The 27,177-nt window shown below is 38.1% G+C and overlaps 1 protein-coding gene across 1 annotated transcript in view; it reads left to right on the top strand.

Moving 5' to 3' along the window:
• The first annotated feature begins 460 nt into the window (after positions 1-460).
• The window catches only part of LOC117216482 (neuroendocrine convertase 1-like), a 29,571-nt gene continuing 2,854 nt past the window's right edge, over positions 461-27,177 (top strand). Inside the window, exons 1-12 of the mRNA XM_033463192.1 lie at positions 461-603; positions 691-856; positions 16,954-17,058; positions 17,285-17,518; positions 17,725-17,871; positions 18,511-18,577; positions 19,205-19,476; positions 20,111-20,323; positions 20,995-21,095; positions 22,067-22,132; positions 24,824-24,976; positions 26,742-26,911. Coding sequence (XP_033319083.1) covers positions 596-603; positions 691-856; positions 16,954-17,058; positions 17,285-17,518; positions 17,725-17,871; positions 18,511-18,577; positions 19,205-19,476; positions 20,111-20,323; positions 20,995-21,095; positions 22,067-22,132; positions 24,824-24,976; positions 26,742-26,911 — 1,702 coding nt within the window. The 5' untranslated portion in view covers positions 461-595. The remainder of the gene's footprint in view (positions 604-690; positions 857-16,953; positions 17,059-17,284; positions 17,519-17,724; positions 17,872-18,510; positions 18,578-19,204; positions 19,477-20,110; positions 20,324-20,994; positions 21,096-22,066; positions 22,133-24,823; positions 24,977-26,741; positions 26,912-27,177) is intronic.

The following is a 27,177-nucleotide window of genomic DNA, read 5'->3' as shown; positions in this document are numbered from 1 at the left end:
TCTTTTACCAGTGTCTTTTACCAAAATCATCATTGTTTAATCATTTCCTCAATAAATGAAATCACTTATGACATCTTTATATGAACCATAGAGATATCACGATATTTGTGCACAGAGAAATATATTCCACGAATTATAACAACAATGTGTTTTATGATGAGTCATAAAAAAACAGATAGTTCAGGAAATGTTTCATTGTACGCAAGATTACAATAGAACCATTTATCGGATTCGAAGTTCTGTTAAATAAGAGGGTGGAGAAAGGACAGAAACAGGATAAATGGTGTCTTTTTAAAACAGACAGGCAATCACTCTTCGTCCCTAATCGTACCTTGTTTGCGTTATCACGTGCGTGACCCTTCCCCGGTTACCTGCCAGGCCTGGTGGGGAATGTAAGCTCGCCTACAAGCAAAAAGGAGGATCGGAACTAATTGTCACACACATTGTCCGATCACTTGTCATTCGAGATCCAATAGTCACCGAGGGAACTTCGTTACAGCGATTGTTCTTCTAGAGAAATTAAGTGAAAGAAAATTTAAAATAAAAATCCTCTAATTGCATCGAGAGTATTAATTACGCGAATTCAACTACCGATATGGCTAGGTATCTCATTAGTTTTAAATCGTAACACATAGTGTCTCTCATAATATTACAGATAAGTGTCAGTGACGAGTGAATTCATGTCCACAGTGTAAACTTTTGGCTCGTTATCTTTTCAATCATCCTGAATAAGCTTGCAACGAGTATAGTGGTTGATGGTGATAATCATCGAGAGGAATGGGTGGTCAGAATTCAAGGTGGGCCACAAGTTGCATCTCTTTTGGCGTTGCAGAGTGGATACAGGCATCTCGGACCGGTATGTCAATCGATCAAATTTTTAAATAAACGATATTCCATCCTTGTAATTATACTACAAATACAATTAAATAAGTGTAAGCTAAATAATGATACGTTTCACTTATTAAATGGACTGTTTCGAAACCGTATTGATCGATTATCAACATAAATTACAAAGCAGAGAAAAAGGATGATGTTGCAAATACTGCTTCATTTTACCTTAGAATTCTGTAATGGAATTGTTCAGTTTGGCTTCTGAGAGATTCCAATGTCGTAGCAACTGCGTTACTTTAAATATTCATTATATTTTTATATATTACGTATCTACCTTTTACACTTATAAAGCTTCAGATAAGTAACGATTTCACATCGAGTTATCACTTTTCGTCGAATTAAGTATTTGAATTATTCCAACGAATGGAAAATCGGAAAGATAGTCGGTGAAAATTACACGAGATATTCACTTTTTCGTGTAGGCAGCGGTTTAATTTTGCAGGGGACGCGTGGTCGAGTGAGTTAATATTTGAAGATAGAATGGGTGTGAAACAGAATAGAGAAAAAAGCGTGGGAGTCGCTGTTGCATAGAATATTCACCGGTAATTCCGGAAATAAGTTCGTCAACGTTACGTAGAACAGCTTTCTATCCCTCTGAACACAGGGCATTGCGAGATGCAATTAAAACTTGAACAACTGCTTAATAACTTATTGTTAGCCACTTGTGCAACGCCCAATTCCAGTTTAACTTCGACCAGAGTATCCCGCCATTGTAACTTAACTTTCGTGTTTATCTCAGACAGAAGTAGTCGCGAACGAACTTCCTTCTCGTTGAACGGTAGGGAGAAAGGACTGGCAGCGAATTTATTGCCGCGAAACCGAAATTATTCGTCGGCAAATCGACGAAAACAAAACCGGCGGATTTGTGAGCCCGCTGAATGTCTTCTGAATTCAATCATCGTAAAATGTACACTGGCAAAAGCATCAGATTAAACCTTTGAAATCTCTGTTGTTTCAACAGAGATTTCGAGAAATTGTTTCCCAAATATTGAAAAGCTCGTGATGATTCGATGTTTAACGCTGAAACTACCGAACATATTAAAATGGTCAGTTGTAGGTATCTTCTCTTCGCAATTAATAAAATCTAATAAATCTACATAATAAATAAAAACTAATAAAATCTAAGTGTCTTTAGCAAAATTAATGTCGACTTTCGTTGGCCAAAAATTTGGAATTGTATCAGTGCTGAATCTTCTCTCAATTATCTTATTACTTCTAACAAATTAAGTTTAACTAATGTTTAAGTAATTAATTCCGATATAATGTCAATACTAGTCACTTGTATGGCTGGTTCAAGACTGCCTTATGCTTACAATAATATAATTAATTTCTATTATATCTTTTTTATTTTCATCCATTGTTTTCGATTTAGCGAGAAGTAAGATTTACTTAACCAGCATTGATTTTTACTAATCCTTGACTCAACGATTTCAGAAGTTTCCTTTTAATAAACGACTCGGTTAGCGGATTAGTTACGATCATTCTATATATATAGTATATTTAGAGACGCATAACACAGATCGATAATTTCATTATCAAACGAATTAAAACGTTCCATGGATATCGAGTTACAAGTAATTAAACGTACAATATGAAATATACAAGCGCCATCGGAGAAAGGCTCAAGTACCGAACGTCAAACGAAACTAATTAATAGTACGAGAAACGGATGAACGGTAACATGTGCGGTGTACAAACAGATGTTTTACACGTTCCGATAATCCGCAACGAGTCACTCTAATCTCAAGTGTTCGTTAAACAGCGGCGCAAAACGCGTCCGCTCCATTTCACGCGTGACGCAAACCCGATGTTTCAAGAGAGTCGCGGATTCACTTTGAAACGTTGTTAAAACCGTGAATCGTGGGTGACGGTTCCTACGATGATGCCAGAATAATATCCATCCCAAAAAAATGCCACGAATTCTTCAAGCGAATTCATTAGGATTTTGCAAACATGCGTCCAAGATTCGCTCATAACATAAACAAGATAGTGCTGCTCCTTTAAAATACTGAAACATTCATGTTTCCTTACTTTCGTATATTATATTATAAGTTGAACGCTACGCGTCGCATTTCTGAGAATTCGCGGCCAGCTAGCGAGATAAAACTTAGTAGCCAACGACCGAGGTGGCGTGAAAGGGATGATAATAGTCTTCACTTGAGGGAAATATTTATGTTTCCTTATTTTCATATATTATATTATTAGTTGCAAACTACGCACCGTACTTCTAAGAATTTGCAGTCAGATAACAAGACAAGGGTTGCAAGGGTTACTGGTCAGCGACAAAAGAAAAAATGGGTGATGAGGAGAGAGGATGATAGTGGTCGTCTCTTGAGGAACCGGCTCGAGAATATTTGTACAGATTCATTGAAACGTAGATGAAATTATTCTATTTCATTAGTAGCTTATAGAGGATATTTCTTTGCCTGGAATTTTCAAAACCTAATTGCTACTGCAAAATTGCAGTAGTAATTCAAATACCTTGAGCAAACGTTTCGCGGGAATATTTTCCCGTCGATCGTTCACCGGGATTCCGTCAATCCGCGGGCGGACGCGATATTTCTGCTGATGCAGCCTCCAACCTTTTATCGACAAATAATATTTACATATAATTCCAGTTCAGTTGGCGCGATGTAATTTCGCCGGAACGGCGAACATTTTTTCGGACCTCCGTTTTCTTATCGGAAATGAATATAATTGAGTGGCGACGAAATACACGACACATTAAATGCAGTAATTATCATGTTAGTAATGAAAACCACAGGCGAAGAGAGTCATAAGTTTCTCGTTTCTCACAGAACAATTTCTTAATGTAGTATGTCATCGACCAATCCTACGTGGAAACTATCTACGTATCTTGGAATGTATTTAGGCATCATTCGATTATTTCATATTAGAATACTTATTTTTAGTCACCAATTGACATAAAGATCTGAAAATTGACAAGAATTGTCTTGTCATAAATTTAAAGAGCAAGTAAATTGAACTGAAGAAATATTGTATTTTTAATATAAAAACAAAGCTTTTTAAAAAAGAGGGAGTCAAATGGATCAAGTTCCGAAAAGTGACTAAACCGCGTGATTAAGAAATCTAGAACGCAAGAATAGCAATGATATCACGCCCATGTCGTAAATCTGGCTTAAAACTATCTATCTATAATCCCTTGACATATAACTCCCCAAGCTAAAAAAGGAAAAGAGAACACAGTGAAAAGGCAATATTGTTATCACTTTTTTTTTATTAAACTTCACACTCTAAACGTCGACCCTAAAAATCGTTTCCGAAACGTTTCTCTGGCCGATGCAATCGCGATGCATCGCGAGAAGAATGGGGTTAGCTTAGGTACATAAGGGACGAGGAAACGAGACGATCGGCTAAACATCGGTTGGTCCAGAGGCAAAAGGGAGAAAATACGTCCGGGGATATCTTCTTGGTCGGTGGGACGTTTTCTCTCGCGCGACTTGATCTCAAGGCAGAACTCGTTTTGCAAAGTGCACGAGCGAGGGGAAGAGACGAGACGAGAAGAAATATAGAAAGATAGAAGGAGAAGGAAGGTGGAACGGGAAGAAGAAACCGGGGAACGAGATCTGGCCGATGTCTCGGTGAATCTCGACGCGGAAACGGAGGGAGAGAATGGCTGGAACGAGCGATCAAATGGTTCGTGAGGCTTGCTTACCGAGATAATCTCTTTGCAGCGATCCGTGTGCCGTGGGGAAACGATTTGGCCGCACTTTTTCGACGCTTCCCCGTTACATTCACGTCTCGCTGGATCTCGAAGGCCTGAAATACGTTTACGCTTTCGCGCAGATTTACCAGGCCAACGGGAACACGGTGGGCAGGAGGGGGGAGGGGGAGAGCTTGCTTGGTAAAATGTACGGGATCCACGTTCAAAGGCTCGGGAAGCTGGGAAAATTTCTAGAGTGAACGGCAACCCTCTCTTTCCACGCGTATTTGACTGGGGCCACAAAGCGAAAACTTCTTTCGAGGAAATTGAGACGCGCCCGTGATCTTCGAATAACGGTGACTTTTCTCTCGTGCTGTCTCTCTTTGCACGTTCATCCGAAGGTAGACTCGATGTATCGCAGCGTGTATCGCGAAAGTAACTACACGCGTATGCAAGTGTAAGAGAGAAGGGCGAATCGAATTTCATCTAGCTTTTTACGAGCGTCGTGCCGTGAATGCCTTCGATAACTCTTAAATCGAGTAGCACGATAAGGGTGTATGCTTTGTCTAAAAGCGTCGATGGACGAGAATTTGTTGCGCGAGTATCAATGTAATAAGATAAGATAAAGTTTTTTGTGCGCTGTGTCGTTTCGCGGAGAACGGATTTTTCCCGAGAATTATTAAAAAGGAAAAAAGGAATTGATGGAAGCTATAGAAATGATACGTCCATTGTGTTGAATTATGTATATTCCCTGTTTTTAAAGTGTATTGAACAGAGTTAAATTTTGAGATACATACGTCACAGTCAAATATTATATTCGTAGTTATAATCGTGTATTCTAAAAAGCTACTCTAAAAAAGAACGGGACAAAGGAAGAAAAGAAAAGAGATTTCAGACCCAAGAAGGAAGTATGAACAGATTACAACGTGTTCTCCAACGAAAATGATCTCAGAAACTAACCCAACGGTTTCACTTGTCTTCTAGATTTTCTTACCGATAATTTTCTAAGTAAATTACATTCCATCAAAAACAAACAACCATCTACTTCTACTTGACAGTGTAAGTACATACAACGTTCTTAAATGCGTTCTTCTTCAGCCATACTTTTTAACTCTCTTCTTTACCAATAAGGAAGGTGACCTACATGGACCCGCATGAAATTGCAGCAACCCCGTCGCCGAACGAGCGTTTACCCTCGTGAAAGAAACGCGCGTGTGCACAAACTCTTGAGCATCCATGCTCCACAGAATTTCCCTACGCTCGGCACACGCATCAAAAGTTTGATCCACTTTTCCAGCAAGACGTCCCAGACGAGTTGAGGAGGGTACTACCTCGCCGTGATCGTCGCAATTACCATAATCATTTTTCGTGCCTACGAAAAGTGACGTGTGTTTTTTCTGAACATCAACCAGCATAATACAAGTGGGCAGCATGCGGCATAATTACGCTAACAGAGTGACTCTCCTTTTTCAACCGCTTTACCACGATTCCTGGCCCCTGGTGCCGTCAACCAGTCGAGCACTCTGTATTTCTGCGCCCGCGAAACAGCATTTCCCTGCAGCTGCAGCCACGAAAGCCGACTGGCGCAGTTGCAGCTGCACAAGCAGCCTCGCGGCCGACCGCAATCCATGGCGAGCACGATTCACATGCCCTCGCTCGCTCGTTTATTTTCCAGTCACGTCGTGTAATTATTTCGTATAATTAAGCTCACGTGGTCTCTCGGTCTCAAAGGGAGAAAAAGGGTAGGACGGCGTAGCGAAAAGCCGTTCGAATCGAGCTTTTTTTTTTACTACTGACCTAACACGAACGTCGGCGTCGACGGTGGTAATCTTGGAATTGGGTTATTCGGTCTTTTGGTCGAGATAAGGTTTGAGCGAGTGGCTTTCGTAATTTTCGATTGGAAGTAAATTAATAGCAGAAAGCTAGTAACGAAAGAAGTGTGCAATTTGTGCCAAGTAAAATTGGAATAAATATATTGCTGGTCATCTATTGATGTTTAATACACAAATTCAATGATTTCGATGCTTCTGTTTTCTAGATAGTTTAATACAAATCTGTTATTCTTTATTCGTAGCGTATTGATTCTATGATTCGAATAATTTCGAATGAGAAGGCTGATAGTTACACGGCACTGGGTTGACGATCAATCTTCCGTAAATCGCTCCAGCCGTGACGTTCTATTGCTAAACGATTATAAGAGGACACTTAGGTGCCATCGATTTGGCAGCGAAACGTAACATTCAGCAACTGCTATTTTTCTCCCACTGTCGTACATTATAGCTAATAGATCATACGAATTGAAAGGGAACATATCGTAGAGACAACTGATCTGGAATTCTCCACTGAATAACTTCTTAATTGGGTTGCCAAATTTCGTGTCACAATTACGTTCATATTGTAAGAATTATATTCTTACGGCGTTGCTAAAGCTTAAATTCTCGATATTTTTTCCAGCAATACATATTTAAACAAGACATTCTATACTTCATTATTGCCAATGATTCTATATTTATCGATTATCATAGTGCTTTATTCGATAGTCTGATAGAGAATTGAGCAGAGTCGCCTAAATTTTCTAGAATTTTCTCGCGTTTACGTCCATTCAGGTAACAGCTACATGCCTGGAACTGAGTGACTGACAGACGTGGAATAGGGAAAAAGTAATTATTCATCGGGCTCGAAAACGAACTGCCGTCGTAGCCTCGAAAGCTTTCGACCATTTGATATAACGTTGCCTATCCAAGATCTTGGCGACGCGACGACGTATGAAATTTCGTCGATTTTTCTCTTCGAAATACAACGTACCATCTTCGTGCGCAACACGTCCATAAACAAGTCAAGTTTGGACAATTTTCCAAGAATTGTAATTCAATTGCCTTTACACATACGGTACCGTTTTTAATTAAAAGACAATCTTCGGAAATTCATATTTCGAAGATTTTCGATGGTCCCATTTCTGGGATACTTATTTTACTCTTCTCTTACTTCGAAACCAATACTTTTGGATTCTACCCAACATTCTGCGATATTCCTTCTACCCAATCTTACTTCTGCAACTGCTTTTCTAATACTACTTGTTTGATAAAAATAAAATTGATTTCATCATTGCTCGCAGAAGCTACGTAGTCTTTTAAATTTGTACCATTGTGTGTGCACTGCCCCCGATATTCTGACAATGAGTAATAGTAATTTCTTGTTGATGGCACGCGTAAACACAAATACTATTTGTCTTTGATTCAGGAAAGACGAATTCTTCCACTTTTCTACGACTAATCCAGCTTACTGAAATAAATTAATGCTACGACAAAATCATATATTATAACGGTCACGATAGAAATGAAATTATTTATCTTGACACTGTTCTTACACGAATTGTATCGAATGACGAGTAGTATACCGAGTTCATGTATAAATTCATATTTAGAAGAAACGTGACCCGGTCTATTTTTATTCTGAATGACTCGTTTGATAGACATCGCATGGCGCACAATACGCCACTAGTTTTATAGTTGCATTAAGAACGATTGAGATAACAATTTGCTTTAACGAAGGAACGCAAACGACATTTTTAACGTGTGACCCGCATTTTCGTTATAATCTGTCGCCTACCTATGCACAGGAAGCAGAAAATCCGATAAGCCAGTTAATTACTCGCAGTGAAACTTGTGTACGTCTAAGTTACTCAGGTTTATCATATATCTTACGCGGACACCCTATATTATAAAGGCACGAGATTGCTCAATCAAGCCTGGCCTCCGGGCAAATTGAAATCCAGTTATCGAGAAGCTGTTATGAAACTGTTGGAATGAATTTCCTAACATTAATTTCCGGAACAGGCCGATGGAACAGTGTTTTCTTTATTTCCTGTATAATCGAGCGACAGTAGGAATCGCACTACAATAAATGGAGAATACCGTTGAATGGAACTAAATCGTCGACAAAATTTATTAAACGTTCGAATTTTAATAGAATACGTTGAACGTCACAGTTTCGGAATTATCAACGACAATAACTTCATGGAACATATAATACGCGTAATTACTCCATATTGTTAACACGTGTATCGTTAAATGTGGAAATTTTGGAAAGTAATTAACCACCCTGTGAAATGACAATTAGTCTTTGTAAAACCGAATGTTTGTAAAATGAAACGTTCATCAAATTTCAGCATATTCATACTCATAAGCTGCTAAGAATTCTCATGTTTATTCACCAATGGGGCAATGTAAACTTGTTCCTGACAGAAACTAGAATTACAAAGAAACGAATTAATCATTGGTTAAAATAAGAGACAAACTGCTATGAAGCGCGATATGTGTACCGTAAGCTCTGTTACAATAAACTGTCACAATAAAGAGATAGCGTCACTTTCCAGTAATTTACGTAAACTATCAAAATCAATCGAAATCAAATCACGTTTTTCCTACAAATTCAAAGCGTCTTATCGTGCCTCTCTTTCTCTTCCAATAAATACAATTCGAATATTGCAAATGCCTCTTTATTGCTGCGACATTCAATTTTGAACACCAATGATACGGTGTAAACTCGTTCTTGACAAAGAGAGTTACAAAGGAACGAATTAGTCTTTGATTAAAATACGAAAACGATCAACTACGATGAGACGTAACACGAGTGTTCTAGGACCGAAACAAAAATGTTTCAAGGACGAGTAGCGTGACTATGACAGTTTTAACGACCTCTTCTCGTGGTAGAGGCATTAATGACGGTACGTTCATAAATGATCGAAGCGCATGCGGAGGTTTTGCCGATTCAGCTTCAGCTTTTGGCAGTAATTGAAATAAATGATATGGCATCCTCTGCTGAACGCCATAATGAACTTCCACGTTACGGGGGTTGACAGATGTCATAGCGACCTGCCGCTCGGTGCTCGCCTTCGTTAGCTTCCTACCTTCGAAAAGGTTTAATCTCGGTTCAAGTAGATCCTGATATTTGATCTCTGATTTCCGGGAAACTTCGCTCTCGATATTTCTTATCATCGACTCGATCGTGCACCGTTCAATGGATTCGATGACAAATATTACATGGCATTGGTATTTATTCATTTCTCAAGCACTGTTTGCCATGTTGTAGTAAATTACCATAACGGAGCAATACAAATAGTAAAAGTAGTAAATAATAAACAGCAGAAGCCATCAAAGTCGTAATGTACGCAAAAGTTCAGTTTGCAAATATACGTTAAGGAATATGTAGCAAGAGGCGCCGTTCTACGGTATATTTTTACGTATTTGCAACTCAGGCAAGCATTTTTTAGGCCAGTTTACGATATTTATTTCATTGATATATAACACGTTTGATTTTATCATCTTAAATATTTGGAGTTCTTTTTAAATGCACAAGCTAATTTCACTTTTCGGGATTTTCAAAATTTTCACTTGGACATCATCAACGTTGTCCAAAAAGGAAAATAATATCACGTTGTTAATAAATGCGTTTTGTTGGCATAAAAAGACGTGCTCACGATTTTTGTACAACTACACAGTTTAATTAATTTTACGTTTACAGTGCTCTGCAGGAAATTGATGTTCTAACTTTTCACGTGTAATTGTCAGCATGTCTGGGAAACCGAAAGCTTTGGAAAAGATCGATGCGTGACAACGTTATGATCGACTCGTGTGGCAGACAGGTATTTCCCACGCCTATATTGCTGCGAAATTACGTATTAGTTTACGTGCACACTTATGGGTAGCACAGCGTGTCAGCCACATAATTCCGATACATAACATAATCGATACGGCACTAATAGGTTCAAGAGTTAAGTGAGATCGAGTATATGAAACTAGTCCGGACCCTCTTTGACCAAATTCACGTGACGCTGGTTACGGCGTTGATTTCAATTAAAACTTTGATTTTGACGTAGCCGAGTTTGACGTAGCGTAGTTTCGAAGATTGCCTTTGCTAATTCAATTTCCCACGCATTATATGGGCCCCTGGACGCGCTCCCTGGTACAAATGGACGATCCATGGTGAGACACCATGATCTCACCTAAATCGACAACTTTTTCAATTCTAATTTTAACCTAGTTTCATCAGAGAATAAACTTTTTCAATCCAGAAAGTACACCGGCAAACTTTTCTTTCGTTTCAACAATTACGAAGAACGAAAAACAAGGATCGAACGAAATATACTTTGCCTTTAAATCCGGTTATATTCCAGGATAGAAGAATTCATATTACATAGCGTTTCAGTTGGAACCGAATTGTCTTCCTCATTTTTAATCGTATTAAGAAATGTTTCTTCCAACAATCGGATCGATTTTAATAAATGTTATGTTTAACAATTTCTATGCTACACGTACAAAAATTCATTTTCGCAACTGTTCGCACAGTAGCCATCGGTATAGCTAACCAGGCAGATGAAATCGTCTGCAGCGTTCCCACAAGTCCAACGAGTTTCCACTATTTCTTTCTTCATTCTCGAGATGCTCGTACCCTCGATTCGAATTTTTACGAGGCTCACACACGAATCTACGCGATACACATCCGCGTTGCTTGCTCGCAGACACCAATCTTGAAGATTGTTTTCTCGCATAAGCATTGTCATTATCACGGTCGATGTTCACGAAGTTACATATTGATAGGTAAACACTGTGAGCATCCGTTTCCATTCGAGGATCTGCAAACTTTCGTGCCACGAAATTACCATTTCCATCGTGGAATTCAATGTATATAATTGAATTTAGCGTGCTTAAGTGGCAGGGAGAGAGCGTAATCTCGAGAAACACGCACCGGGTAGAGCGTTATAAGCTCGAGCCACCTACGACGTTGAACGATATACAAGCGATTATTATACCGGGATAGTAAATGGCGCGGTACGAGCGCAATATCTGTGAAATTTGTAGCATTTCCGCAACTCGTGGGTATAAGAAACTTCGCGTTCAACTGTGGAATCGTTTAGACAGTCGTATGTACTGGATATTACGTATATTACAGAAATCCGTTGTTACCTCGTATCTCTTTTACCAGTTACTAATTTGTACGTAAATTCATTTACTTTCTGAGTATTTCATTCTTTAACATTTTTAATTGCAAGCGAACTGTGTCAGTTAATATTCCACACGCGATAAGATTTAAAATAACTTTTTCTTCCACGGTATTTCCTCTTTGAATTCATCCAGATTACGTTTTAATCCCCGTCTAACAGGAACTTCCTCGACTTCGTCACGACTGTTGAATATTTTACTTTGTAGTATGAAAATTAAGAGGCAAACGAAAAGAACGTTTACCATGTTACATATTATTACGTGATGCTATTACGTAAGATGCTGAACAAACAGTAATTAAAGAGTCAATTATTTAATTTACGCTCAAAAAAATTCTGTTCTCAAATCATGAAAAAATCACTATCACCGTTTAAACGCACTAAAATTTCTCCTAGTCGAAAGAACAAGGTAACACAACTCGAAACGAAGAGTAACAACAAAACCAGTTCGCAAACAACGACCGTACAAGCGAAGGGATGCGCGAGCTACACGTCCCCCGTGGATGTTACACGAAAGGTGTTTCTGTTCCACGGTAGAACAGAAACGTTAGGGTTTTCATTGAAACGTGGCGATGCCTGCGGGAGCTTACTGCCGCGGGATTACCAGAGACAGTTGGAAATCCGATCAAAACAAATGGACTGCGAAAATACTCTCCCTTCCTCCTGTTATTACCTCGTCTCCCTCTCTTCTCGTACCTTCACTCCTGGCGCATATAGTATCAGTCGTTTGCGCGGGAAGACTGTTACAAACCGACCTGGATAGCCTGGAGCTCGTGGATTTTCCCACAGAGAGGAGACAGCCGGGCGTAATTTGACCGATCGATACGAGGAATCGCTGATCGCCGAGTAATGAGCGACTCTGATTTCTTGTCCTCTATCTCTCAGGTCTCGTTCGTTTCACGTAGACGGACGATAGAATCGGTGGCTGGTTTTCATCTGGCAGGCTAACAAACACAAGGGGAATAGAAGAGCTCGTCTCGGGGGTAGTTTTGGGCAGCACCAAGCGTCGATTGCCACCGGGACGAAGGGAATCGAACCATTATCACGTAACAGACAGATTCGAGTTTGAAGCGTTCCCACGTGGAATTTAAAGCGAGCCGTATTGTACGTGCCCCATTTTAAGGATACTCTCTTGCTCAAGAGCTGACCTTGATGGACATCCAGACTTTTGAATTGGAGGAATTAGGGGAAAGATTCTTCGGGGTTTAATTCATATCGTATGAGACACGGTGGAACATACAATACGTATGTTTCTGTCGATTTTCTTATTTTAATGTTGCTTTACGATTAAACAGCGGGATTTTAATAAATCTATATCTAAACAGAAAGACTTTAATATAACAGAGTCACGAGTCTAACATAAGTCTTTCAAAAATAGACAAAATTGTGTACACATGAAGAGGCATATGTTTGACTCTAAAATCAATTAGAAAAGAAAAGAAGAATTTTAGTAACATGGGATCGAGGACAACGTACCGACTTTTAAAAATGATTCCCTGTAAAAGATAGGAAATTTAACTTGTCGAGTCCTTCTAATCTTCGTATAGTAAAAAAGAAAAAATGAAGAATTGCTCCAGCTTCGCATTCCTAATTCCAAACGCAGGCTGAATAGAGCATCGCAAAGAGGAAAGAATCGGAGATTAACCTGGAAAAGTCATGATTAGAAGCACCGTCCATTCTTCAGCAGGTTGAAGATAAAGCCAATGGGATAAAACATCTAGTCGGAAACGAGAATTCCATGATACGTGGCGACTTGAAGCGAACGAGGACGTCGAATGACCGAAAATCGGCTCCATAAATCTTCTGAAATGCCGTGGCGAAATTATTTGCGGGACACGGAGGTGTCGTGGATGTAAATTGCCGCGCTTCGACTTCCTACTGGCGCCGGAAATCGTGATAACATCGATGTACCGGGGCCAGTGGTATAAAAATCGGTAGCTGCTTACGCCATCACGTGCGATCGTTCGCACGTACGACCGTTTTTATCCTCGCGTCCAAACTGAATTGTTCTCTCCTTCCACCAGCCCCCCAAAAATACGAAAAAAAAACAATAAAAATAAAACAGATAGAGACAGACACAGAGAAAGAGGGAGGGAAAGAGAGAGAAAGAGAGAGAGGCGAATAAAAAGAAAAATACAAAAAAACAAGCGCGTTCGTCGTCGAGGATATTCAGCCGTTTATCGTTTGGTTCGATGGCAACGACCGGTCGGATTCATTCCCTCTGGCTGAATACATTTCAAATATAATGGATACTGGATTATAGGTATATTTTCTCCATGGGCCAAGCAAAGCCAAATGCGGGATTATTGTTTCATAACAGGCTTGGTGGATTTTTCCGGCCTTTGTTTTCCCTGTCGACGTTATTCGATGAAAATTGGGGTCACTTTTGAGGGTATCGCGCAACCACGCGACGTCCGCGGTAATATCGCGCGAAACATACTAATCGCGAACCGCTCGTTGTTTTTTTCCATTATCAAATTGGTCATGTTATCCACAGCTTAGTGTTGTGAACGTTCTATAAAGTATGAACAAATATCTTTGACCATTAATTAACCGAGTAACATTACCGATGAAAAACTACGAATGATATGTACGATGAGATGGCAGGGCAATGACTCGCTGTGTATCATTTTTCTTTTTCTTTTTTTCACGTTTCAAATCGTGTGATTTTTGATTCCACGAAAATATACAGCTATTTGATAATGCGGAGAAATATTTCGACTACTGACAGTTCATTTTCCTATGCTTTTTCGCTGCTGCCGGTGACGGACGAGGTTTTTAATCGTGACGTCCATTGAAACGATGCAAATATGGAAATGATCTAGCGCGATGTAACGAGATATGACGTTACATCGGCAAAGAGAGGAGATACACATCTGCTTGCGCAGATACGCTCGATTTATGCAACGTTCGTAATCCATGAACTGCTGTAATATTTGTAATTGACATATTCGTAACGTTCACAATATGGACATGTTGTTTGGCGATGCGCCAATACTTTGGTATTTGCATGAAAAAAACATACGATATTCGGTTCAATTATATTTTATACTTCGGTTTACGTATGTGACCGTGTAGAAATATACCGGCAGTTGATTATCCTTGACACGATGTATTTTAATTGCGCAACTTTTTAGATAAATTAAACCACAATGATTTTCTTCTTCATAATTATCGTATAATATCATGACCCGATTAAATTAATTTTTGAAACAATACAACCACTACCTTTAAATGTTAAACTTTACACAATTATTTCGTTGCACAACAAATTTTTCATTTTCGGATTCTTTAATTTCTGAATTATGAGGCAGATTAAGAAAGATTCTCCAAATTGATGAAAGGACTATCTATGCCAATACAAGCAGTGATGTTTAAAGAGTAAATGTATGTTGTGTACACCACAAATAATACAATATAATATTGTTTGAATAAATCATTAAACCATCATTAACTTGTAAACATTAATCAAATTCGTTCATCGTTCCTACAAATTGACTACAAATATTTCTGCACAATAACATACATTCAATCCTTACGAACTCATCGATCAGCCAGAATCATTGATCGACTAACGCGTCAAATAGGAATTGCGAGCCAAGAAAGTCCATTCAATATTTCCAGTCAATTTTTCAATTCATTTTCTTTCTGCGGCCATAAGTCATAAACCACTTTGCACCTGCAGCTCCTCGTCACCCCGTGCACGTATGTCCATGCGTCGCGCCCTATTGCGCCAGCACACGCAGTTACCACTACAATCATCAATCAGGGGAGCCCGTGGATCGATAAACTATCAGGAGCAGCCAGTAGGAAAATCCAACTATCAGGAGGTTGATCGAAAATAAAAAACAGACATCGCTCGTTATGGAAATATCGAGGTTCTGGCCGGGTCTTTCCCTTTTCATATGAGGAAGAAGCGACATCAAATACCAGAGATACCATGCAAAAATACCACCAACACGTAACACTTGGATAATAATAACGTTATACCCCATTTTAGACGTTCGACGCTCCCTGAAAGCCCTTTCATCCGTTCCACTCTATCTGTCTATCTATCTCTTGTTGAAGTTAAGATGACACCAACCTTCTGTTCATGCTATCCTATTCGAAGCGTCCCATTCGATCGTTCGAAGGGCTGAATCGTTGCGACGTCGCGGCGCACCCTCGCCGCTCGAGCACCCTGCGTGCTCAGTCAGAAGGGTAGCGACCGGCGGCTCGTTCTAGATAGTCCAGTTTACGTACAGTCATTCGTGCGAAGACAACGCAGAAAAGTATGACAAGTCACGTGTCTAGTTTTTTACATGCAAATAATTTTAAAATCCGATATCTTACCAACCAATTACGCATTGACAAAACTTTTTAGTAGAAGGGACACTTGAAACAGTTGAGAAAATGTTATATAAAGATTCTCATTAAAACAGTTACGAAGAACCGTTTTATCTTTAATAACTGTCACGAAAAACTGAAATTTCCAACTATTATCCATTTCGATTATGGTTCCTATTTCAGTTCCCATATTGGTCCTGTAAACGTTGCTCTTCCGATTCTATATCGCTTTCGAAACGGTTGTAGAATCGATTCCTGTATCGACTTTTCCCTAATTGATATCACTGATTACTACAGCTGCAGATCACACTGTGTATGTGCATATTTTTGACAAAATTATTATAGACAATGGGGAAAAATTTGTGAATATGATTTATTTCTAACAAAGCGTTGAAATAAATAAACCAGATACATATTTTTCACACTCTCAGTTAGGGACATCGGATGTCTGCGCAGATGGGGACATCTCTTCCCCACGGGCATAAAAGATTGTGGTATATATATGTACACACTTATATTCTTCGGATGCTTGAGCATATATTTATACGTATATGTGTAGAGCTATACGTATACATAGAAATTGTAACAGTTTTCAGGCCCCGTTTTGTGCTAAATGTTATTTTCGCACTGTAGTGATTAAATAACACGAGAATCAGAAAATCTACAAAATTACGCTCATCATATTTCCCCCTGTGATCTTCGTAGAAAAATTTAGAGTATTCAGACTACAGCTATTTTTCTGTGAATTTGTAAAAATTTGTGAGTTTCATTTTTGTGGTCGTTTCGAAAATTTAAACGCGATCTCGTTTCAGGTATTTTATTAAATTTTTGGCTCGAAAAATGCTGCCGCAATGTGGTACAGAGTCGTGTTACACGATTATCGAATTGGGAACATAAAAAATCGAAATAAAAGAACTATTGGTAGATGAAAGCAATACGCAGCACTGCACGTCACCATCGCGTTAATTTAAATTTTTATGAAGCCACTACCATGCCCGGCGTCACGTTAATTTAAATTTTTCTGCCGAAATTGCAATCTTTCCGATCTTTCCATACGAGGTTCTTCGTTCAGGTCTTGGGCTTCGAGGATACGTACATATGGCTCAAAGACGGCAATGGTGGTCAGAAGAAAAGGGGTGGAGTTTGGTTAACAAAACCACTAAATTCAAGCAGCAAGGTAATGGATAGATTTTTTAGAATTTGATTGATTTTTTTAATAAGACATATGGATAAAACATGATTTTCTACTTGCGTTATATTATACTTTTTAGCCATTTATATATCTTTTCACGCTTTATTTCGATCGTTTTGATACAAGCTTTAATCCTAGTGATAGTTCCAGAGTTCAATTCTTTTTAAACTACGGTATTAGGTTCTACCAATACGATTTTTCAATTTTGAAGATCATTTGGGCAGATCAGCAGAAAACGATCGAGCGACACAAGCGCGGTTACGTGCCATTATCTAGCTTCGACTCGGAGAAACCACTGATAAGGGAGAAGAGACTGGAGGTAGATCAGTATCATTTGAATAGCATCAAGGAGGACGATAAGGATTGGCAAGAATTTTGGCAGGAAAATCCTCAAGACTCTAGACTGATGTTCAATGACGAACTTTGGGATCAAGAGTGGTACCTGGTAATTAAACTCATTCAAAATATCCTTAAAAATTGCGTAAAAATTGGTTGAAAACGTAAGAAAAATAATTCAAAAAAGAAAGGAAGAAACACGTAGAAAGAAATCAATAATAAGAGAAATCAATAAAAAGGGATTGTTGGTAAAACATTTAGTGGATGACTTTGCTATCTGACGATAAGACAAGGCTTCCTTATCAACTGTTGCAGCAAGACACGAGATCGAACAATGCTCTCCCTAAGCTGGATTTGAACGTACTGTCTCTCTATCGACTGGGGGTAACTGGTCGAGGCGTGAGAATCGCAGTTTTGGACGATGGATTGGAATATACCCACGACGATTTGCGAAATAACTACGTGAGTAACGAGAAACTTTGCTTCGAGCTACTCTTTTTAGCTCATAGATGACGAGAGGGACCATTTAAAATTGCACCCTGTAATTTTTTGGATATTTTCTATTTTTCTACTTCTATCAACGATTTTTAGCTTGTCAATTAATCTTATAACCAATTTATTGAATTAATGCTAGAATTCTGATATTAGTTACATTTTCTAGTTCATAGGCGACCGAGAGTGGACTTTTAAAATTGCATCCTTTGATTTGAAATTTTTAACCCTTTTTTTTAATCCTTTTTTAATCCTGAATTTTTTAACTCTTAAAAGCTACCGTCAAAAGAAATCGTGTTAATTCCATCGTGATTGAAATTTCATCCCAGAGAGAGAGAGAGAAAGAGAGAGTCTTTTTTTATTTTAGAAATCAATAATGTCTAACAGATGAAATTAAATAAAAAAGTGAAATTGAATTATTATCATCCAGTGTTAGATGAAAAATAGAAAATTTAATGTAAAACGATAATGTTAAGAAAAACTTCGCTCGAGGTGAAATTTAATCCAGGATAACCTTCCAGCGTTACAAGATTTCTATTTTTGCTCTTTCATCTACCAAGATCATTATGTAGTGGTTTACTAGTTAATTTTATGAATTTGCTGATCTAGGATCCTGATATTAGTTACGATGTAAACGAAGCTGACGATGATCCTTTGCCACGATACGAATTATCAGGTATGAATTATCAGATTAAATCGCTTATACGCTTAACTCCGATATACGTTTTCAGTGAATATATATTATACAGATTATCCTGAAGTAGTATTACAATCCTATCACGATAAATACAAAAGGTAGAAACGAAATTATAGCTTTTGGTTAAGCTCACATTCTTCTAACCATTTATTATAAAAACTAAATACGTGACTTTATATATCATATCGTAAGATTTACACGATCAGCAAAGTTTATACCGGACTGAATGCCGTAACTTTATACGTCATATCACAAGATTTGCATCGCCAAGAAGGTTTATCAAGATTTACCAGGAACATAATATCTCTGCAGTAATCCTCCAATTTTCATACTTTAACCTTGCCCCCGTTTTATCAAACAAAAACGACTTAATACTCTAAGATCTCGTTTATCATAGAAACAAAGCATAGAAACTTACTAAAATTATAACGATCAAAAAATACGATTTAATGAAGAATGACCTAGAGAAGACAGAAAGACTAGACATTCAAAGAAACATCCGTCTAATCAGCACAAATCACGTTTCCTATAAGAATTTTTCTTCTCGCGCGTAATTCCATCGAACATTACTTTTTCGCGCGTAACAATTATTCAACGCGTCCTCAGGGGTGAACGGTCATGGAACGAGATGCGCAGGGGAAATAGCAATGGAAGCTAACAATCGGAAATGCGGCGTGGGCATCGCTTTCGAGGCTTCAATCGGCGGCATTAAGTTGCTCGATGGTTTGGTAAACGATCGCGTTGAGGGAGAAGCGCTAGGATACAAACCGGAACTGGTGGACATTTACACGGCCTCGTGGGGCCCAGCCGACGATGGGAAAAGTCTAGAAGCTCCTGGCAGGCTGGCCAGCGAAGCTCTCGAACGTGGTATCGCTATGGCGAGTATAGGGGAAGGAGGAGAGGGATAAAGCGAATCGAAACTTAACTCTTTGAAACTGAACGTTTTCGTTTAATCATAGACGGATGAGTCGAGTTAGCGAACAGCAACGAGAGCTCGAGACGCTTTGTGTCACTCTCGGCATAGATCAAGAGTTTCTAATTACTTGGAACGTTAATTACCTTGAAACGAGAAAGTTGTATTAACGTCGTCATTATAACACGCCCACCAGGAAGAATATTTTCTTCGTCACCTGGCAAACTGGTGGAAACAATGAAAATTCATCATCATAAAAATCTTGCTTTTTCATCCGGACTAAAAAATTTCCTGCAATTCTAATTAATTCTATATGAGAATATACGACATACGCAATAAATGGGTGTCACGAAGCAGGTAGAAAATACACGGCGTGCTAGTGAACAATTAAATATTCATGTAGAATAGATCGTGCGAAAGGTCGAGAAGCATAGGCCTCGATGCATATTTATGTCGTGGCTGGATATTTATCAAACGATTCCTCGTGATAACGTCATTTTATCTGATTCGCGTAAAAATATCGTTTTCAAGCTGGATAAAGATAATAACGCATGTAGTACGCGGCTTCTTAAAGTTATTGATTTGACACGATTATTCAGGGCAGAGGCGGCAGAGGTAGCATTTACGTGTGGGCTTCCGGGAATGGGGGCTTGAGATCGGACGACTGCGGATGTGACGGATACGTAGGAAGCATTTATACCATCGCTGTGGGATCTGCTAGTCAAACTGGAAGATTTCCATGGTACGGTGAAAGCTGTCCCGCAACGTTGGCTACCACGTATAGCAGTGGCGCTTATCACGATCAAATGATAGTAAGCGATTTTGTCCCTCTTTCATTTTCTATCACAATTGAAACTTGATAACTTGAAAATCTATATGAGGCAACTGATCAACTTCACTTTCTATCAATTGCTTAATTTCATTATACAAATACACAATTAACGTTCAATTCTCAAGAAAGAAATGACTTACTTCTATAAAATCATTGATCGCAAGAAGATGATACAGTTAATTCCAAAGATAATATGATATGATTATAAGTAGACAAATGATGAATAATAGTGTTAATAAATATAAATACGATAGTGTCATTTTCGCTTTGGGAACCAGAGAAAGGATCGAAAAGGAAAATCGATAAATGAATAATAAAATTATTTTAAAAATGGTAATTAATTAATTTCTAAACCTCTAAAAATTGAATTCGTTCTTCTTTGAGCACCTACAATTCGGAAAATATTGATCGTGAAAACCTCGTAAGATGCGTCTTCAGTGGTTTCTGTATGTTAACCATTCATAAACTCAAAAAACTTGATAAAACAAGATCTTTATAATTTAAAGATTTTAGACGTCCTTTTTGGCTTTGAAATGTTCGAAATTGAATCGTTTGAAATTTTGGATTATGTTAGAATGAATGAAAATACTACTGGGACCATTCCCTGCAGCTAATGGAATAATTTAACGAACTGTCTTTTTATGCTTTCAGGCGACAACAGACTTAAGAAACACCTGCACCACGGGTCATACTGGCACTTCCGCGTCCGCTCCATTAGCTGCAGGAATCCTGGCCTTAGCTTTACAAGTGAAGTACGAGCTCGTTAGTTTCCTTTTTTCTCGAACCCACTGAAATATCTGTTCTATTTAGAGGCGGGTTGGGGCCATCACATTTGCAGGAAAAATCGTTAAATGCATTAGCGCGACTATGGTTGAATCTCGTTAAGATTCAAGTAACTTCGACCACAATCCTTAAATGGGTCTGCAGAATTGAATATTTGTACGAAGTAGAACATGTATTAGCACCAAGGAGGTCGCGTTACTAAAAATTCCGTCACAGCATGGAGAGGTAGAGTGTAGCAGATTTATATCAAGCAGATATTGGTCATTTCTGCTTGAACCTTAGAATCAGCAGACTAAATATTTCCTTCGTTGCGTTCATTTTTTCATTTCCTTCTCTCGTTTCTTCCTTTATTCCTCTCTTTTTGCTATTTTATTTATTTCCTTTCCTTCTTTTATTCTTTTGCCAATTTCCTTTTCTTTCTTATGCCTCTCTTCTATTTATCTATATTTAATTAATATATATGTGAAATACATAATACGCTATCAGCAAAGTTAAAACGAAAGGCAGGAGGAAAGAAAAGTTCCTTTCCGTATTCGATATTTATTCACCACAGATTCCCCTAATCTCTTTTTCATTTATGAAAACGTTGTTACCGGAAATCTGTGGCTCCGACGAGGAAACGCTCGTAGCATAAATCCATCCATGCGAAATTAACATAATACGGGACTCGATTAAAAACTTATCGTTATCTCGACCGTCAAGAAAATTTCAAACAAACCACGTGTTCGTTTCGTCTATGAAACTACGAAACTTGCCGGCATCAACGTTTCCCAAGGGTTGTTTTAAGCAGTTCAGAAAAACACTTTGGGCTATTTTCTTGTCTTGGACCGATCTAACTTGTTCCAATCAGATTACGAAATATTCCATCATTCACACGCTATAAGTACTTCTTCGAAACATAGTTGCAACCATTAGAATAATTTATGTATTGTCCTTGAAGCAAAGATTTAACCTGGAGGGACGTGCAGCATCTCATCGTTTGGACGTCAGAATATAATCCACTCAGGTATGTTTAATATTATATTAAATTGTAACATGTATTTGTAACATGTATTCTTTAGAGACAAACAATTTTAAAATCGGATACGTAATCAGTTAATTCCATATCACCAAAATTGCGATTTTATTTGATTTTGAGTCTAAACATATATTTCCTTTTTATAATTTAAAAATGTAGCTTGCATTAATACTAACCTAGTAAGAAACATTAAAATAGTGATGATATAAAAATACGAGTTAACTTAATGACCGTATCTCTGGCTGGATCTGGTTCTTTTCACTTTTAGCCATTTCATATCAAAATATATCCTTTTTAGTCATGCAGTGACATTAAAGTAAAAAAAAATTAACAAAAACGTACTTATCATACTTTTCCCTGTGCTCTTCACTTGCCTCGTCTTCTCCGTTTGCAGAGATAGAAACGGAACGAATTTATATTCCAATCCGACATATCAAAATTTCCAAAACCTTAAATTTCCATTGTTCAGAAACGACCCATATCTGAATAATCTAATCGATATTCTTAGAAACTAGGAACCTTTCTCTTTGATTCCTTTTCTTATTCATGTCGATATCACTTTCTGTATTCGAGATACCATCGGTTGAAGAGAAACGTAATTTTTAATGCAACGCTATCGCTGTCCTTGTCACACACCCGAAGTTCTCACTCGCACCATCGCCATGACCTATCCCACTGGCGCGCCACGTGCTCTGGTCAGTGACAGGCGCTAATGCGGTTTTTCGTTAATACTACTTACGTCGTACATATTTCCGGGAGAAAATGTAGGTCAACGTTATTTGGGCATGCCATTCACGATCCTTTACGTTTTCATTCTAAGTCTGATGTTTTATATTTTCGAAATGGTCAAGCTATCGATTTGAAACATCACTGTAAAAGATATACTTCTTTCTACTTATGAAGTATGTTAAATTCATCATTTTTGGGATATCGTAAATCAAAGTGACGAGCATGCAGTATACATAAATGGTGTCATAAAATTCTCGAACCCGGTATAAAAAACATGAACACATCCAATAAGAAATTATCATATTCTATGTTCTATTCTGTTTCTTTGAAACACGATTTCGATGTAATACATACTTGAACATTTTTTTCAAAATATTTGATATAATTGCTTGAAAATATTATTGAAGTTATTCATATAAAACGCTGTTTACGACGCGCGTTTACATTTTTATCTTTATGTTATTTTGATATGCTTTCCCCTTAACAGTAGTTTTCAGTTTTTGATACGGTGTAAAGTTAATCTGTATGATATACCATTTTTTCACGAGTGTCCTCTTTTAAACAGATATATTATTATGCAGACTTCAAGTGTAACGATACATAAAAGCTTGGATTACAAAATCAGCTTGAATCAGTATTCACAAATAGCTAGTTTGCCATACTGTCAGAGAATTAAAACCACTAGAACGCCAGTCCTAGCTCCAGTTCGCGAATTTTATCGGAACACCGTTTAACGATAATTGTGATCCATTTTAATTAACTGCACTACATTTATATCCATCGAAATGCTTATCCAATTTCAAGCAGATCGCGGTGTCGCTATCTGGACGTATCATGGTTGGATTATTCGGGGAAAATATCTCGCCGAATTCCCCAGGTTATGAAAAAAACTTTGTCGCGATATATGAAGCCCAAGTCGATCTCGTTTTTCTCCTTGGGCACCGCGAACCGTCGGTGGATTGAAGCATTGTGTCATTCTTATTCGTTCCGCGACGGGGAGGAAATGTAGGTCGTGCTGTTTCAACGAGAAACGATAATTGCAGTGAAACGAACAGGAAGCAGAGATCGTTTCTTTCTTCACTAAAGACAAATGCCACGGCTTCTGTACTGTAACGCGCACCTGATCAACAGTCAGGGTCAAGATGTGCTTGCACCATTCGAGCTTTCCTTTTTATACATAATGAGCTATATAATAAATTAGTTCATAATAATAACTGTGATTTTATTCTGATTTTATCCCGCTCGACGATAAACGAGATAGACACATTATTTTGACACGAAAAAATAAATAGAGGGCTAAAATGATGCCAAAAAAATATACACGTAGGTTTGGATTTATTAAGAATGTTCTTCATGTCGAGAATTTCATGTCAAGAACTTCATTCATGTCGTTCAAAGAGCTGGTGCGATACGTCGAATTCAGTGACCTGATTGCGCGATTGTATCGGGCTCTCAGCGAAATGCGACCAACAATGCCTTATTCTGTATCGATGTTGCTTAAATAAAATCGTTTGTCGGCTAAATCGATGTTTGTTAAAGTCATAGATTATCGATCATTGCATGCATTTTATAAAAAATCAAATTTTTATGGACATGGTTAAGACTTTTATCTATCTCTGAATATTATGATTTACTATGGATAGAACTTGGAATCTACTATGGATATCTTGAACGCTTTTGCGAATTAAGTATATTTCCGTCCGTAAAATAATCCTCAGAAAATTTTAATGTAAAAACACCAAAATTCCGGAAGCAATTTAGAAACGAATATTGGATTTTTGAAAGGAAGAAAAGGAAATAGAATTACCGGCGAGTGTTTCCCTAGCAAAATGGAGGTTCTTTGCCGCGTGTAAAAAGGGATTACACCAACCTACGTCGGAAACCGTATCATTTTACGTTGGCCGTTCTTTCTTTCGCGCTGGCAGACCCATTAATTGCATCAACTTTCAGGGAGAATCCAGGCTGGTTCAGAAACTCTGCTGGACTTTGGTTCAACTCACGTTTCGGATTTGGACTTATGAACGCGCACGCTTTAGTCTCGGCCAGTTACAACTGGACTACTGTACCGGACAAAACCATCTGTAAAGTGGAATTCGCTAAAGCGTAAGAAGAATTACAAGAAAATTTCGTTCTTAACTTTCACCGCTTACAAAAATAATTGTATTTATCATATAGGAGTATTTCAGCGATTCAACATTTTCTTCATATTCGAAAGGAAATTAGCACGAATTCAAACATATATTAAACCATATCTCGTATTAAAATGTGTCTGCGTAAAATTACGGTTACAAATTAGTCAAATTTACAGAATGTGACACAGATATCTACGTGTTCGTTAATCGATAATGTGTACGTGTTCCGTTGTAGCTGAACGGGCTACATGCAAATACTACGCAAGCGTACGTAGAACGTAGCACACAGGGTCCATTTAGATTACCACGGTTAAAACGTAATTCTGTACGCTGTTTTGAACATCGTGAACCTTGAATACTAAAACAAGCTTCCCAGCTTGCGAACCTGGTATTTCCACCCACTATTGCGCCAACTTTTACATGCATTACATCTCGACTTCGACTAAATTCATGAAAATTTAATCACTCTTCCATTACTAATCGATGCCCTTTAGTTAGTTAATCCGGTGATATATTAATCATAGATTTAGAAGTTAACGAACACAAAAATTTAGTTCTCGATTTAATCCTGACGAAACTTTAAATCTAATTAAAATTAATTCTAGAGAGATTCATAAATAAGAAAATTGTTGTGTCAAAGAACAGGAACGAGTTACTCGTCGTCCTCGGTTTCATGAAAGGAAGTTATACTTTTATCATTTTATCCAGTTGAAGAATATTAAAAGATGCTTGTTTCCTCGGGGAATGCAGGACGTGTACTTCTCTCAGGTAGAAAACAGAGACACGAATTACGTCGCAAGCAGTTTCATGGAATCAGAGCTTGAGCTGATACTCAGGTTGTGTCCTTGGTCCTTTAAAAAGCGCAGCAAAGCCCGGTGACTTTTTACGTCGTTAAATTCAACATACGGGAAAGTGCTCTTCACTCATTCGTTGCTGCACCGTAAGGGAAGCATAGTCGAAAAAGTGGAACGTCTCGAGGACTTCTCGTACATTCCTCATCCGTCAGTTTACTGTTTCTTCAGATAAGAAGTAGCCCCGTCTCCTCCTTTCAACTAAACATCTTCCGACACACTACAGAGTGCAGTCAACATTTTTTGCAAATTTCCAATCTAACATTTTCGTGTCACATTTCTTCTAAAAAAGTATTCTACTGAAATTTCAACGTCAACAACTTCCTTACCCTAAAATATTTGTGGTTGTTGTTTCAACAACATTGTAACTTAATTATCAAATGAAAATTAGAATATTCCGATAGCTCGTCGAAGCGACTAACGTTTTCAAACCATTGCACTTCCTTTGCAAAATTCCACTGGAATATCAATATAAAAAATTCTCTTATTCTCAAATATTTACGATTATTATTTAACTATCTCATATTTGACTCTATTTTTACAATAATTATCAAATGAAATTTAAAACGTAATCGACTCTCGAAACGCTCTTAATAGTCCAGACTGACATATTCATTGCTCTTTATTTACTTTCGGAAAGAGTTCCACTGGAATTTCCATAATTTTCTCGTTCTGCGATATGTAGAACTGTACATTTAATTAATATCTCATGTAATTATCAAATGACGTTTAAAGTCTTATGACTATCGAGATAGAACGTGCTTCGGTCTTGACAATCGATATTCCAGGAAGCTTCAACATGTTCTATTGACAAGACACGGATGTATCCGGAAGCAACCCACAATTTACTCTCACACATATAAGAAAATATTCCGTTTGGCTTAGAATCGACAAGGAGTTGGCTTATGGAAATACCAGGCGGTTACGATTCGAGACGGAGAACGAGTGTCGATCGGAAGGAAACGAGATTACGTTTTTGGAACACGTGGAAATCGAGGTCACCCTCGAGTACAGTCTTCGTGGTGCACTTCAGATGTATCTGACTGCGCCCTCAGGTATGCACTTTTCATTTGTGTCAACTTAACTCGTCTCTGATATTTGTGTATATGCTATGAAACACTCGACAGTAGGAGATAAAAAAATTTATCCAAGAAAATAATCGCTTCGAATATATAGAGATAGAGGCATATGAATATCTAGTACAATTCGAATAGATTGTGAATATTATTCTTGTTACAGTATTTTCAAAATTATAGTCGAGGAATATTTTCCCATTGTCAAACGTTTCCCTGTTCCCATAGCTGGAACGAAATACTCTGCT

Source organism: Bombus bifarius, unplaced genomic scaffold (assembly GCF_011952205.1).
Source record: "Bombus bifarius isolate JDL3187 unplaced genomic scaffold, Bbif_JDL3187 scf7180000010271, whole genome shotgun sequence".
Taxonomy (NCBI): Eukaryota; Metazoa; Arthropoda; class Insecta; order Hymenoptera; family Apidae; genus Bombus; species Bombus bifarius.
This window is presented reverse-complemented; position numbering and strand designations above follow the sequence as displayed.